This window comes from Phyllosticta citribraziliensis, assembly GCF_038025025.1.
Source record: "Phyllosticta citribraziliensis strain CPC 17464 chromosome Unknown J3D65scaffold_8, whole genome shotgun sequence".
Classification (NCBI taxonomy): Eukaryota; Fungi; Ascomycota; class Dothideomycetes; order Botryosphaeriales; family Phyllostictaceae; genus Phyllosticta; species Phyllosticta citribraziliensis.
The window spans coordinates 45,909-60,345 of NW_027117345.1; the positions used below are offsets into that span (position 1 = coordinate 45,909).

The 14,437-nt window shown below is 58.3% G+C and overlaps 4 protein-coding genes across 4 annotated transcripts; 2 read left to right on the forward strand and 2 right to left on the reverse strand.

The window, feature by feature from the left end:
- Positions 1-457: 457 nt before the first annotated feature.
- J3D65DRAFT_420458 (uncharacterized protein) lies at positions 458-1,446 on the reverse strand. Its single transcript, XM_066796100.1, has one exon. The coding sequence runs from the start codon at positions 1,300-1,302 to the stop codon at positions 586-588; it is 717 nt and encodes a 238-aa protein (XP_066653438.1). The 5' UTR covers positions 1,303-1,446; the 3' UTR covers positions 458-585.
- Positions 1,447-5,505: 4,059 nt separating this feature from the next.
- Positions 5,506-6,698, forward strand: J3D65DRAFT_678179 (uncharacterized protein). Its single transcript, XM_066803658.1, has 2 exons — positions 5,506-5,838; positions 5,889-6,698. The coding sequence occupies exons 1-2, from the start codon at positions 5,778-5,780 to the stop codon at positions 6,461-6,463; spliced, it is 636 nt and encodes a 211-aa protein (XP_066653439.1). The 5' UTR covers positions 5,506-5,777; the 3' UTR covers positions 6,464-6,698.
- On the reverse strand, positions 6,699-10,551 carry J3D65DRAFT_628789 (sulfite reductase flavoprotein component). The gene has a single exon (XM_066800664.1). It carries the CDS (start codon positions 10,189-10,191, stop codon positions 6,970-6,972), a length of 3,222 nt encoding a protein of 1,073 aa, XP_066653440.1. The 5' UTR covers positions 10,192-10,551; the 3' UTR covers positions 6,699-6,969.
- A 290-nt stretch (positions 10,552-10,841) lies between these two features.
- J3D65DRAFT_628790 (putative short-chain dehydrogenases/reductase) lies at positions 10,842-12,341 on the forward strand. The gene is made up of 2 exons (XM_066800665.1): positions 10,842-11,709; positions 11,762-12,341. The coding sequence occupies exons 1-2, from the start codon at positions 10,908-10,910 to the stop codon at positions 11,947-11,949; spliced, it is 990 nt and encodes a 329-aa protein (XP_066653441.1). The 5' UTR covers positions 10,842-10,907; the 3' UTR covers positions 11,950-12,341.
- The last annotated feature ends 2,096 nt before the right edge of the window (positions 12,342-14,437 follow it).

The window sequence follows — 14,437 nt, forward strand, 5'->3', positions numbered from 1 at the left end:
AGGCTAAACTAGTCTTTGCTGCGACCGACTGAAACCACAGACCCCCCGGGCTGCCAAACATGACGCGCATCAAGTCCATAGCCTGCTTGCTTGCCTGCACAAAGGAGAAGCCAACTGTCGCCAACTTCGAGTGTTGTCGTCACACCCATCTCAACGCTTTGCAGCCGAGTTCCAGTGGTAGGAAAGAAATGATGCAAGACAAATAAGTGCCTTGAGACAATCCAATGGGACCGGACCAACAAGGGAATAGACCAGCGACGCCCTTGCTGCCCCGTCGAGTCCAGGCCACCCTGTCGAGCGTTGGGTTTCGGCCGTTGTACCCCGTACATCAAGTGCCTGAACGAGCCCTATAGCAACATGGTTTTATTTTTGCAGCGCGTCTGCGATGTCCATGGGTATCGAGGGCTAGAGGCGGTGCCATCCAGCATCGGGAGGGGTTGGTTGGTGTGTGATTGGTCCAGGGATCCTGTGTCGTTCAGGGTCCTCCCTTCACTCCAAACATTGCTGCTCTCGGCGTTTGGCGGGGGGATCAAAGATCGGCTCTGCATCGGTGACGTATCAAAACACGCCCCGGATTGCGTTCGTTCATCGGTAGTAGCCCGCGTGTCGGCGCTCGCGCACGTCGCGCTTGGAAGGCTCGCGCACTTGGACATTGTACTTTGCGTGGTTGCGCTTTTGCTCGGCCAGGTCGGACTCGTACAGGGTTCCGCGCTTGTGGTGGGCAGAGGTGTTGTTGATGTCGAGGGTAGCCGCGGAGCCGTGGCCGTGGCCGTCGACGCGTCGGCGCCTTGGGCTGGGAGCCGGCGCCTCCATGTGGACGACGGCGGGCTGGGGCTTGTGATGGTGCTTTGGGCGCTCTGGGAGTCGCGGGGCCACCGGATATGAGCGGTCCATGGAGAGAAATGGTCGCTTGTGCCGAATGCTGCGCTCGATGGCTCGCAGCAGTGATCGTGCCTCGTCGTAGCCCGGCTGGATCTCGACGCGCACCACCTTGAAGTCTTCCTCGGCGGTGCTGTATGCCTCGCCGTCCTTGCGCATGTAGAGGAACTTGGCGACGGCCTGCGCCAGCGCGTGGCCTTGGTCGCAGAGCTGCTTGCCGGAGCGGTGGACGGCGTACGAGTTGCGGCAGGACGAGCAGTTGCGGGCGTGCATTTCAAAGTCGTAGAGGGCCCAGCTTTCGGCAATGTTGGCAGGGCGGGTGACGCCCGTCACCTCGCCCTGGACGAAGCCGACGACTCGTTTGGTGGCCATTTTGGGATTGACGATGGTGGGGAGGAGAGCGTGGCGGAGAATCGAAGGCATGGTGATGGTTGCCAGACTGGGTCTGAGAGGATAGTAGAGTACGGTAGGTTGTAGAGGGTGATTGAGCTGCGAGAGGATAGCTCGGAAGGGCGGAGGGTATAGGAGCTTTTGTAGGAGGTATGGGCTGGGCTGGGCTGGGGGTGGTGGTACTGTACCGAATTGGATGGGGAGGGTCAGCATGGGTGGGCATGGGCAAGGATGGCTGTCGAGGGCCGGGGGGTGCTGCAGCAACTGAAGCTTTCCCTGCCCTGCCCTCGAATTCAACTCGACTGCTGCACCACCCCATGACGAATACCTACATGTACAGTACGCTCCATCTCCAATTCGGTCACCGCACACGAGCAACGGAACAGTCTTTTCGATAGTGGCTGTTCGCCCTGTGCGGTGGCGCTCTCCAACGCCGCTGCGCCTCGTCCCGCTCCATCGCAAAACACGTCCGACACGACGACGACGACGAGATCAACAGCAATTGTCCACTGCCGTACCAGCACAGCCATCATTCTCCACTCGGTCGCAAACCTCTTCCTTCGAATAATCTCTCTCCTCCGTCTGCAGCCGTGGCTGACGGTCAAGGCTCGGCTCGCCGACGCCTCGTCGACGCCCATTCGCCTCTCCCTTCCGACTACCCGTCACTCACCTCGACACGCTGTCTACATACCCTACCTACATCACACTGCACTCCCCACAATCCGGGCCTGGACTCGCAATGCAGACGGACCAGGATCTGCTCACCGGTGGGACAACAACCTACATTCCCCCCGGCCTCCATCCGTCGCGGCTTTTGCTCGTGCCTTTCCCCGGGCCCACCCTCTGCACCATTTGGCCAAGTTTGCATCTTGTCCGTCCACGTCTGCTGTATTTCGCTCGTCGCAGCCCACCGGTCAGCCGTCCGATGTGGTGTTGAAACGACTGGCTGCGACGTCTCGTTCGGGGAGAGGGAGATCCCCCACGTTTGCTCCAGGCCTCCCTGTGACCTGCCACGCCCCCCAAAACAGGTCGAGCTAAGCCCTACAACCACCATTCCCCAACCTTGGACCTACTCTCTCGCGACTCATCCGACGCCGGCGTGAGCGGGGACCACTTTCGTCTTGTTTGCCAACACCACGAGGCCCCACTGCTCCGCCTAGTTCCGCATCGACGTGTTTGCAGTCAAGTCAGGCGCCCGCCTGCATCAGTGCAATTGTCCACTCGACGCCAAACCGTGGTGCTCGCATGAAAATCTGCCCTGAGAAATCCACATTTGTTAAACCGCTAGCCCCATTCGCCAGCTCACTCAGCTCCACCTTTCCGTATCCAGGCCGGCCAAAACCGCCGCCGCGCATTGCAACAACAAGGCCGAGGCGTCGACGACGACGACGCGACCGTCTGTCTGTGCAAATTTGCGCCGATGACTCAATGTGCTGGCGGTCGGTCCGGGCATCTCATCATTCATGAGGACCGTTAGCCTCACTGCGCCAAATTGCCGCATTGCCTGGTCGTCAAACTCTCCCTGTCCACAAACCCCCCATCGCTCTGCAGATTCTGCCGTGACCCATCGGTCCGCCCTTCCCCAGCCTCGGGGAAACGTTGCACGCCCACCAGCTTTTGAAGCAGGAGAACGTGGGCGGCACGCCGTGCGACGCCGAATCATGTCGAGACGAGACGAGATGAGACTCGGATTCCAGGCCAGGACAGGCGTGCGTGAGCAGAGAGCATGCACCTGCGCGCTGCGTAACGTTTGCTGCCATCTGGGATCGAAGCATCCGTCCATCGGCAGGCGCCGCTGCGAGGCCACGCAGTCGAGTCGTTGGCAGCTACACAGCTGCCTGGCGGCCAAGAATGCAATCAAACCAGGTCAAGTCGCCTCGAGGCATCAACAAGGCTCACGGCGCCACCATTGTTGCGCCGGTCAATGATGATGTTTGCTACCAAAGGCTGAAATCAAAACCTTGACATGTCGTGGGCGGGCAGCCAAGTCACGCGGGGAATGACAAAGAGAACCAAGCTGCCAGCTTGCAACTTGAACGCGCTTCTATAATTGACGACAACAAACAACGTTACTCGCCAGGCACGATGTAATGTATCCTTCATTCTCCGACGCATACCATGCCTCTGATAAGCTGGGCTTGCTAACCGACAATGGCAGGACCCCGCCGCGTCGTCTCACTTGATTCCAGAAAAGCGCCGCTGACATTCGATGCACCGGCACGGTACCACAGCCAACCACGTCTGCCAGCTTCCAAAGCAAAGCCTCCTTCCCCAGCCTCCAGTCCAGATCAGGTCGGCCAAATGCCATTGACTTCTCGAACGAACCCTGTGCGACCCCCGCGGGGCCGAGCGAAACGAAGACGCGCGACCATTATTGGCCCACCTCGTCTCCTCGGGACCCCTCGTCATCGTCGTCATCATCAACGACCACCACCACCACCGTCAGCTGCCTCTCTACGCTACCACTCCAAAGCCTGCTCAGCGCATCACGCGGAGCTTTTCCCAGCCCAGCTCCAATCAGCCGCGACGACTAGATAGGCGCTCGCCAACTCGCAGGTCGTTTCGTCGCGACGAGCCAAACGGCGTCTCCCCTCTCGCCTACGCGGCCCGTCCGGCGCCAACGTCATAGGTAGCATCTCGGCGTACCTGCATTAGCTGACCCCTCCAGCCGGTCGTGGGCGGCGCTGCGCTGCGCTGCGCTGCGCCTTTGCTGTGCTGGCCCGTCCGCCCGCCCGCTCGCCAGGCTGAGGATGGATGGGTCGATGGATGGATGGACCCGCGCCGCTGTCACGTCAAGGTGCACAGCCATGGTCCTTGCCCGTAGGTCTGCCCGGCTGTCTGTCTGACTGTTCACTTACCCTGCCTGCCTACCTACCTACCGGCAGGCTGGGCAGGCTGGCTTTGTGGATGGCGCCGTCATTGTTGCCGCCGGCCAGCCAGCCAGCGGGACACGTTTTACATCGTTTCGTCTCATCACCGTTGGTTGTCGAGGCAGGCAGGCTGGCTGGGTAAGCTCAAAGCTGGCGCGCAAGCTGAGACTCTGGAACGCAAGCAACGCTACGCAACACGACGCAAAACGGTAGCATTCATTCATTCATTCGTCGCTCCAACTCAGAAGGTAGTCAGGTAGGATTCTCGGTGCGGCGATGATGTCGTCGTCCTCCCTTTTTCTTTTTCCTTTTTCCTTTTCCCTTTTTTTTTCTTTCTTCTTTCTCCTTCCTTTCCCCCTCCCTCTTACATTCCTCTTCCCAGCCTTGCCACGCCACGCCCTGTCTTGCCCTGTCATGCCCTGCCTTGCCCTGCCTTGCCATGCCTTGCCCAGCCTGACACCCCTCCATTCCTCCAGTTCGGTCGACAACTCGATATTTTGCCGTTTCAACATTCCAACACTCCAGGCCAGCCGGTCAGCCAATTAGCTACTACGCATCTGTGACTCCGGCTATAGACATAGAAATAGATAGAGTGGATATGAATAAGATAAGGGAGAGTAGTAGACAAGGAGTCAGTGATAGGCAACTAGTAAACTTACACCTAAGCTAAATTCTCGTGTTGGTTGCGCCTAGGATGGTCCGTGATGTGATATAATATAATATAGTATAAGGCATTCATTTAATGACTACTTGGGTTAGTAACGTAGATATCGCCTAGTAGAATCTACATGAAAAGGGGGCTTCAATACCTAAAAAGGGGGTTTTAGCACAGAGATAAGGGGAGTTACTTATACAATTAGAGGCGTCTCTCATATGATACGACGCAACGCTACATGATCTCCTATAACGACTATATTCTCCAAGTAACGGAGATCTATTCCATCACATCGTGTTGCGTCATGCAATGCGACAACGCCAGAATTACAAAGACGTCGCATCGCGGACCACGCTAGTTGCGCCGCACTAAATTTACCTTGACACCATTCCAGGGTCATAGTACGCCTCCTTACGCCTACAAACTAGCCACGCCATACCGAGGTAACTATAAGGGGTCAGGGGTGGGGGTAAATTAGCTAGCCCTAACCTAAACACGATCCGAGGGGTAAATTGCCTATGCGTACGCGCTACGAGGAGTATGATATGGGCTGGAAAGAGTAAAAGTGAACCGACGCGGAACTCAGACCTGAGAGTAACATGGGCTGACAGGAGCAAGTACTCACGCTGAACTCCGGTCTGAGAGTAACACGGGCTGGAAAGAGTATCAGTGGACTTGATCGCCTTCAGCAGCAATTGGGCATAGATAAGAGGTCTTCATTGTCGGCGTTCTTCGTGACTTTTTGGGATAGTTATATAACTCCTCTTTAGTGGCCGTTTCTCTCAGGAGCATCTACCGCATACACGCAATTGTTCGTTGGACCTCATTCAGTAGTTGCCTTGGTTCCGCGACTGGGAACCTACTTCACCTCTTCGTTTCTCTCTCTTGCGCCTCTCCCGGCGCGAGCATCTTCGCTAGGTAGCTGAGCAAGCGTGTCAGCGAGTAGCTTGCTTGCCCCTGCCCGTACGAGGTTCCGCGACAACATGGGGAATCGACTGAATGCCGCCCTCGCGGTCCTCTTCCTCCTCTTCCACCTCATCCAAGGTAGGATCTCCATGTTCCCTCATACGCAACACCGCCAACGGACTGTGCAGGAATGCCTCTAGACGCAGCGTCTCCCCTCGAACGAGCCGTTCTGGAAAAAAGGCAACCGCCACCGAACACATGCCCTGACAACGCACACCCTGCCGCGAAGCACTACCACAACACGCGATGTGTGCAGATGCAGGGCAACAAGAAACTCCTCAAAGCACAATGCCGGGGGAACTCGGCAGTGCGCGTTTACTGCGGGGTGCCCATCGTGGGGGTGCAGGACTTCGTAGACATCGATTGCGCCTTCAACGAGTTCTGCTTCCCCGATTCTGGAACCAACTGCATCGGGTACGAAGGACGAAGTATGGACGCGTGCGTCAGGGACCTGGTGCCGGGCAACGTCGACACGCTGGGCCGCTGCTACGCCACGCAGGGCATCGAGATTCCGCAGACGGGCGCCGTGCTGCTGCACGCCCACACCTCGGGCGTCCATGCCAACTGGAAGGACTTTGAGAGCGGGCAGGCTCTGGCGGATAAGAGCTACTTTGATGAGTTTCTGTATGGGCCGGCTTCTGCTTCTCTGCGCGTCGTTATAGCTTGCACGAATGCCGTGTACTACTCGGTGTTCAAGATTTAGCTGGGCTCGGTCGCGCTTCGCTTTGTCTCGTCGACGTCTGGTGGTGGGGTGGGCCGTGTATGTAACCGAACTAAGAATGCGATGGATGGACGGACGGACGCCACGGCTACGGTGACGGCGGTGAGGTGGACCGGACGAGAGGGGAGAAAGAGAGTAGTGGTGTTTGTGGCGTCGAGTAGGGGTTATTGAGACTTTAGAAAGAGAGGTAGGTAGTAAACATGTAAGTAGGCGGAATGATATAGGCAGCGTTGAGCTACATACGTTCGATCTACAACGACACGCTTTTTAAAAAGAAAAAGGAATACCCGTTCGAAGCCAAGGTATACGCGTCATTAAATCATCGAGCCAATTCATCGCATCGCGTGCCCTGTCTATAACGAGGAACGAGGAAAAGAAGAGAAGAAAAGATCCTCCCACATGTACACGCACGCCGCCTGCCTGCCTGCCTGCCTGTCTGTCTGTACTATATGTACACCCCCGCCAGCCGCATCGCGCCACACTTCCGCTTAGTAGACCTCCAAAACGTAGCGGCCGTCCTCCTTCATCTCCTCAATGACGCGGCGGCTATCGACCTTCTTGCCCGGCTGGCGCAGCTCGCTCTCCAGCTCGACAGCCTCCTGCAGCACAGCCGTGACATCCGGAACGGGCCACGTGGGGCCGCAGAGGTAGAACGAGCCCTCCTCCTCGAGGTACGCCTTGCGGATCTCGGCCATGCTCTGGCGCATGCGGTCCTGGATGTAGATCTTCTCGGGCTGGTCGCGCGAGAAGGCGCGGCCGAGCAGCGTGATGATGCCCGCGTCCTGGTATGCTTCCCATTCCTCGCCGTAGAGGTATTCTTCGCGCTGGTGGCGCGCGCCCATGTACAGTAGGACGGAGCCGATGGGCTCGCCGGCCTGCTTTTGGCGCGCGCGCTCTTGGACGAAGGCGCGGAAGGGCGCGAGGCCCGTTCCGAGACCCGCCATGATGATGGGCGCCGTCGTCTTGGGCGGCAGCTTCATGACCGAGGGCTTGACCGACACGGTGACGGGCGCGCCGACGGGCAGCGAGTTGAGGTACCGCGTGGCCTGGCCGAAGCGGTCGCGGCCGTACGAGTCGACCCAGTTGACCGTCACAATCAGGAGGGACACGCTGTTGGGCGTCACCTTTTGCGACGACGCAATCGAGTACTCGCGGCGCTTCATTGGGCTCACGATGCGCACAATGTCGTGGAAGGACGGGTGCGCAGACTTGAACTCGAGCAAAACATCGGCATACGTGATCGTGTCGACCTCGGCACGACGCTTGAATTCGGCCGCACCGTCGGGCGTGGCGAGCGTGAGCAGCGACTGCCTGTCCTTCTCTTCCGTCGCAAACTCGGCCAGCGCCTCGTAGAAGCGCTTGGGGGGACGGCCAAAAATGTCAACATTTTGGATGAGAGCCTGGAAGACGGTTCGGTTCTCCAGCACGTTGGGATCGTCGCGAGTGGGAACTTCGACGATCTCGTCGGCATTGAGGCCGTACCACTGGATAAACTCTTCGACCATCTTGGGGTCGTTTTCGGCGTGGACACCGAGAGCCTCGCCAATGTCGTACTTGACGCCAGAGTCACCAAGATCGAACTCAATGTGGAAAATGTTGCGGTCGTAGTCGGGAGGCGTCAGACGGCGGCGCTCCTTGACGTGGACAATGGCAGTCTTGACGGGCAGGTCAGGACGGAGGGCCGACTTGGTGCCGTACGCCTCCTTGAAGGCCAGACCCTTGGCAGCCGTGACCCAGTTCTTGAGCAGGGTCGGCGGCTCAGGGTCAACCCTCTCAAACGACGAGAAGCTGTTGACGTTGATGTCGGTAGGGAGCGAGATGCTCTCAACCTCAGGCTCAATGGTAGCCCAGGACTCGGGAACCTGGATTGGGCGAACAGCCGTCTCGACATCCTTGACAAAGGTCTCCAAAGAACCGCCGCTAAGAGTGGCAAGCTTCTCGACAGCAGCGTCAAACTTGGTGGGCTCCAAAATCTTGAGAGCAGCCAGCTCGACCAGGTACGCTTCGAGAGTGGTATCTTCTTGCACGCTGGGTGCGGCAGTCGAGTCGAGGACAAAGAGGTTGAGGTTCTTGGCAAAAATGGCCTTGCGAGCACCCACGGGGATGCGCTTTTCCAGATCTTCATCCTTGATAGCAGGAAGGCTGACGAGCAGAGTGGCTCCAGTCTTGAGGTTGTTGACAATGTCAAACTCATTCAGAAGCTTTTCGTCACCGACAAAGGCAAAGTCGGCGGCCGAAACGGAGTAAGCTGCCTCGATGGACTTGTTGGACTTGCGCAAGTCTGTACGCACGACACCGCCCTGGACAAGGTTGTCGTGACCGGTGCGAATCGAGACATTGGTGGCAGAGTCCTTGGAGAAGAGCTGGCCGAGAGCAACGGGGGCGCCAATAGCAGGAGCATCGTCAATGTTCCAGAAAGTCAGCTGCTGCGCTGTCGGGTCCTCGAGAGAGACGGCGGTCGTGTCAATCTCCGAGTTGTACTTGGCAAACAGTTCGGCAAATTTGGACGGAGTCCACACCTCTTCCCTGGGGTACTTGACGTCCACAACGGACGAGGCCGAGTTGGAAGAGAAGCTCAGTGCAGCAAGGACATCGCTGTACAGCGCAGAGTGAGCGGTCTCGTCGGCAACGGCAGCAGCATCGTGGACCTGGCCCAGGACGGCAACGGTGCGGGCAGTCTGGGGAATGGCCTCGACGAAGAGCTCCTCAACAAACGGACGGTAGACTCTGACGTTGAGAACACCAATCTTTGCGCCCTTGGCGGCAAGCGCGTCGGCAACCTGTCTGCCCAAAGAGGCCTCGACAGTGCCAAAGACGACAAAGACGGTCTCGGCGGCCTCGTGGCCGTGGTATTCGAACAGCTTGTAGTCAAAACCCAGCTCGTCGTTGAAAGCCTTGAGCAGGCGCACAAGTCTGCCCTCGTTGTCCGAGTGCTTGCCCTCGACGTTGGAGACGGCCTTGAGGATGGCATCGTAGTTGTTCTTCAGCCCCGACTTGTCGAGGACGTCGACGACGCGGGTAGTCTCGCGGCCGACGGTGATGCCGTCGTAGGTGTGGATGGCGGGAACAATGCTAGCCAGCAGGGTAGAGAACAGGGCCATGTGCTGAATCTCGTAGGCAGATGCGCTGGAAACAAGGCCAAGGCCCAGCTCCTCGGCGAGGTTGAAGGCGGTCGAGTAGTCGGTCACCAGGCCGGTGGACGAGTTGGCGGCATAGTCGACGGCAGCAACGTGGGCAACAAAGGGATTGGCGACGGAGTAGAGCAGAGACAGCTGGTCCAGGGCGGGCCTCAGCTGGTTCAGACTCGAGGACGAGGCGACAATGGCCTGAGGAATGTGCCTCTTTGCCAGGTCAAAGTCCTTGGAAAAGACGTAACCCAGGGCGAGGTTGCCGGCGCCAGTCCTCGTCTCGAGAGAAGAGACGCCCGTCTTGTATCCCCAGGCATTGGCCTCTGCCTTGTGCTGCCACTCTTTCAAGGCGACGTCCAAGTCATAGGTGTCGGGAGAGTAGGTGAAGATCTTGTCGGAGAGGGCGTAGGCGACTTGCTGGACGAGGGTTTGCGCGGTGAGGTAGGTAGGGCCGGCAATGGAGGAGAGGGAGACGTGCTGGCCAAAGGGCAGGTTGGAAGACTTGTGGGCGAATTGCTTGAGGGTCTTTTGTTCGGAGGAGTCGACGGCGGGGCCAGTCGATTCGGCCTGCTGGAAGTGCATGGTTGGCGCGAAGAGACTTTTTTCCCTTGAGTGTATGCGATTGAAGTGTCAAGGGAGCCGGGACAATGGGAGAGGCGGCGCGCTCTCGTGGGGGATATTTGCCCTCTTTTGCGAACAAAGCCGGGGCTTGGGATTGGGGGGCGGAGAGGGAGGAAGAGTCGCGAGGAGCGGAGAAGAGGGCCAGACGGGCAAAAAAGAGGCGTAGTGGAGAGTCCCGATACCGCTCCCGTCTGGCTGAGAAATTGGTATAAGCATGACTGCCGTCGACATGGTTGGCTCGACGAACCCAATCAGGTTTGGTGTTGATGGCGTGCTCGCTGGCAGAATCCTCACCGCCCGCAGCCCTGCGCCTCGGCCCAGTCTCTGCCGACAACATTAGTCATCCCTCTCCCTCTCCCTCTCCCCTCCTCAACACCACGGTTCCGTCGCTTGTCCTCATGGCGTGCTTGTGCCGCTCTCTTGTCTCTTGCCGACCATGCCGATGATGCCGAATAGTACATAATATCCTGTCGTCCGAGACTCTGCCTCGCTCCACCTTCAACACATGCGCCATGTTGCTGCGCCGCTGACTCGCAGCTCGCAGGCCTCTCCAACTGCCAATTCCGGTAAGCCGTTGTGATGGCTCGACGCACTGCATATTCCTGCACTTGTACAAATGCCTCTCTACATACGCCGGCTGTCTTCAACCTGTTCTACAAATTTCATCCCTTTCCATCATGAGCGATTCCCGCGTCTTCAGCATTGATCATTTCACCTCCACTCTTCACACTCAGCCCTGTTCCCAACTTCTCCCCACCAACAACCGTCTACCGTCTCCTTTTGCTGTCGTCGTCATTGGCGCCTCGCGCGGAGTTGGTGCTGGCATCGCTGCTGCATATGCCAAAGCAGGTGCCTCGCTTTTGATTCTGGCTGCGCGCAACACCGACGAACTCGCCAGCGTTGCCCGCAGCCTTGTCGCCGACTCGACAACAGCGAGCCCAAAGGTCCTCACCCACTACTGTGATGTAGCCTCGCCCACTTCGGTCAAGTCTTTCGCTGCCTACGTAAATGCTCGGCTTGCCAACCATGACCTGCCAAAGTTGGATGCGTGCATCTTCAACAGTGGCTACAGTGGCCAGGTCCATTTGCGCCTCACTGATGGCGACCCGGAGGATGGCCAATGGGGAACGGCTTTTGGCGTCAATGCCTTGGGAACTTACCATGCAGCCCACTACTTTGTCCCCTTACTGCGCGCTGAGCTTATGCAATCGACCCCAGAGCTGAGGAATCCCGGTTCCTTCGTCGCTGTCGGCAGCATCGCCTCGTGCATAACCACTGGAATCATCGCCAACTCCAAATACTGCATCAGCAAGATGGCGCAGGCGCGAATCGTAGAGCACTTGGCCGAGCAGTTTGGAAGTGGTCAAGATCTAGAGCAGGGCAACCAGGGACCGCCAGGCATGTTGGCAGTCGCAGTCCATCCTGGCGCCGTTGACACGCAAATGGCCAGGGACTCTTGTCCAGAAGATTTCTACAAGTGTGAGTTGCAACCGTTGCCAAGCCAAACACGACGGCTAATGCGCAGCACCAGATCTCACAGACTCGCCCGACCTCTGTGGCGCTTTTTGCGTGTGGTTGACCAGAGACCCAGAACGCGTCATGTGGTTGAATGGACGCCTGCTCAGTGCGACGTGGGACCCGGACGAGTTACTTGCAAAGAGGGACGACGTAATCAAGGGCGACTTGCTCAAATTCGTGGCGGTGACGTCCAAGCAGTGACCTGTAAATGCACATCCTGGCAAGATTTGTCCATGGTGCCAAATGGCCGAGCCCTGGGCAGAGATGTTTGACTTGTACCTGACAGATTGATGGTTGGGTCATGCTGATGAGGCTGGATTCTCGGGGAGCTATCCCAACTGCGTGGCTGAACATGGCAGACGTCTGCATATCCGACTCCTTGTTTCTATCACCAGCGTATGCGACAGACACATTTTGCCCTCTTGCCTTTTCACATTGCAAGCCGGCTCACTTCTGTAAGGCCAGCAGTTCGTCCCCGTCAGCATTCATCCTTGGTCGTGCCAACCAATCAGAGTCTAGCGCCCGTTGGCTGCAAGCCATAGCCGCCATTTGCAGGGACTTCATCTACCTCGACGCCCCACTCAAAAGCATCGCCTGAACATGTTGGGTGTTTTGCAGTGCAAACCCAAGCAGATGACCTGTTGGTGTATCGAAGGCCGGCATTGTGGCCATTAGGTGTCGACCGTGGGGCTGGTTTTGCACTGCACTAGAGGCTTGGGCGAGTGGCGATGGCTGGGGAGCTCTTCCAGCCACCACTTTTCCACCACTGCAAAATGGGCTGTGTCACCACAGATAATTGAGACAGCCCTCTGCGCACTGTTGCTTTGCTGGCCGCGCGCATCCCAAAGCATCCAATTCCAATCGATCAACACTGGAAACCACATATTCGGCAATCAAACATGCAGCGCAGTTCGCACAGCAACGCGGGTGCGACTGCGAGCGACCATCAAACACAGTCCAAATCGGGCAGTCCGCGACGTGTCAATTTCGACTTGACACCGAATGATGGACGGAACTGGCACCAAAATGCGACATCGCCCCTCATCAGCCCGCGAAAGGGACCTCCGTCCATTCCATACTGCGACCTTGCCACACCACTGCTGTCAAAGCGAGAAAATGGATTGGACGACTCATCGCGGTCCAGCTCGCCCAGTCACTCTCGACTTCGCTGGGCAGAACTGCGAAGTATAGCTCGAAACTCGCTCGCGACGTGGGAATCGTCCAGAAAAGGCGCAAGCAGCAGCACTCCGCGGCCAGCGTCTCCGCAAAAGAGCCAGTCACCGGGCCCAAAGAGTCCCCTCAAGCCGTGCCTCAAGTCCCCAACCTCGCCGACCTTTGCGCCGCAACTCCCTCCGCCGGCTCCCGTTCCCCCGCCTCCACGCACCCCGAGGAGAACGGCGTGGCGCAGTCAAGTTGCGCCGTCTCTGCCAACGCTGGTCGAGGTGTCGAGTGCTGCGTCGGGCGCAAAATCGGACAGTGCTTCTCGAGCGAGCAAGAGTAGCAAGTCGAACCAGAGCAACAGGAACAATAGGCCAAGGGCAGCGGCGGGAAGGGCCTTGCGGCATGAAAAGTATGAGATGGAGAGGAAGAAGCGGATTCGAGAGTATGGCAGCAAAGTCTCGCAGACCAGCCGTGCGAGCAAAAGTCGGCCACAGGGTGAATCTCCAAGACCAATCAAACAAGAGCAAGGGAAAAGAGTGAGCAGGCACGAGGAAAATGATAGCGAGCTGTCCAACACTAGCAAATCCAGCCGCAACAGCAGAAGCAGCCGCGTCATCAAGACCAAAGAAGCCAACAAGAAGAGCCCGCCTCGCCCACCTCTAACCCGCCGCGACGCCATCCTCGAAGCCATGCGCGTAGAGGATCCGCCCGCTCCGCCTCTCGCCTCATCCAGCGTCTACTCGTCGAGCGAGTGCTCGTCGCCCACCATTTACTCGTCCTCGAGCATCTACTCGACGGACACTGCCACACCCACCAGTCCAGCCACGTCGACAGAGCGCAGTTCGCCGCCGAGCACGCCACTGTCGAAGCGCACCGCGTCTACAAGTCCCACGTCGTATACCGCTTCTGGTAGCGACACTGAGAGCTTTCCCAAGACACCTCAAACGCCAACGAGCCCGACAAAGACGGCCACCTCGGCGACCGTCACCGAATTCGACAGCGAGGCCGACACTGCGCGGACGGAAACTGTCGACACGGCATCCAGCACGCATCGGACCGTCAGTTCCGTCGCGCTCGGCAGCGCGCTCGGGCTCAAGAGACCGTCGAGCGCGGTGCGGTCCGTCTTGGGGCTCCAGGAGAGCCAGGTCTCTGCCGCTCAGGAGCCTTTGGTCCCAGAACCTGAACCACGCAGGAGACGCAAGAAGACAGAGCCCCGAACCGAGGAGACAGAAAAGAATCGGAAGAATGAGAACGACGGCGGCGGACCGACTGCCGACTTGCCCAAAACTAAACCGCAGCCGCGCGTGCGAAAGCGCAAACAAGCACGCTTCCCCGAGACGGCAGAGACGCCAGCCAAAGACCTGAAAAAGACAACGTCAGATTCGGGTGAGCGCCACAGCAAGCCGTCGATCCGCGGGGGCGCAGACGAGCAGCGGCCAAAGCGAGAGCGCAAGGACGGCGGGAGGAAGAGAGAGGCGCAAAAAGCGCCGGCGAGCGTGGACAAGGAGAACAAGACGCCGGAGGTGGG

Coding starts and splice junctions, on each gene's coding strand:
- J3D65DRAFT_420458 (XM_066796100.1), bottom strand. CDS start 1,302: ATGCCTTCGATTCTCCGCCACGCTCTCCTCCCCACCATCGTCAATCCC.
- J3D65DRAFT_678179 (XM_066803658.1), top strand. CDS start 5,778: ATGGGGAATCGACTGAATGCCGCCCTCGCGGTCCTCTTCCTCCTCTTC. Junction 5,839..5,888: donor CCTCTTCCACCTCATCCAAG/GTAGGATCTCCA, acceptor CGGACTGTGCAG/GAATGCCTCTAGACGCAGCG.
- J3D65DRAFT_628789 (XM_066800664.1), bottom strand. CDS start 10,191: ATGCACTTCCAGCAGGCCGAATCGACTGGCCCCGCCGTCGACTCCTCC.
- J3D65DRAFT_628790 (XM_066800665.1), top strand. CDS start 10,908: ATGAGCGATTCCCGCGTCTTCAGCATTGATCATTTCACCTCCACTCTT. Junction 11,710..11,761: donor TCCAGAAGATTTCTACAAGT/GTGAGTTGCAAC, acceptor GCGCAGCACCAG/ATCTCACAGACTCGCCCGAC.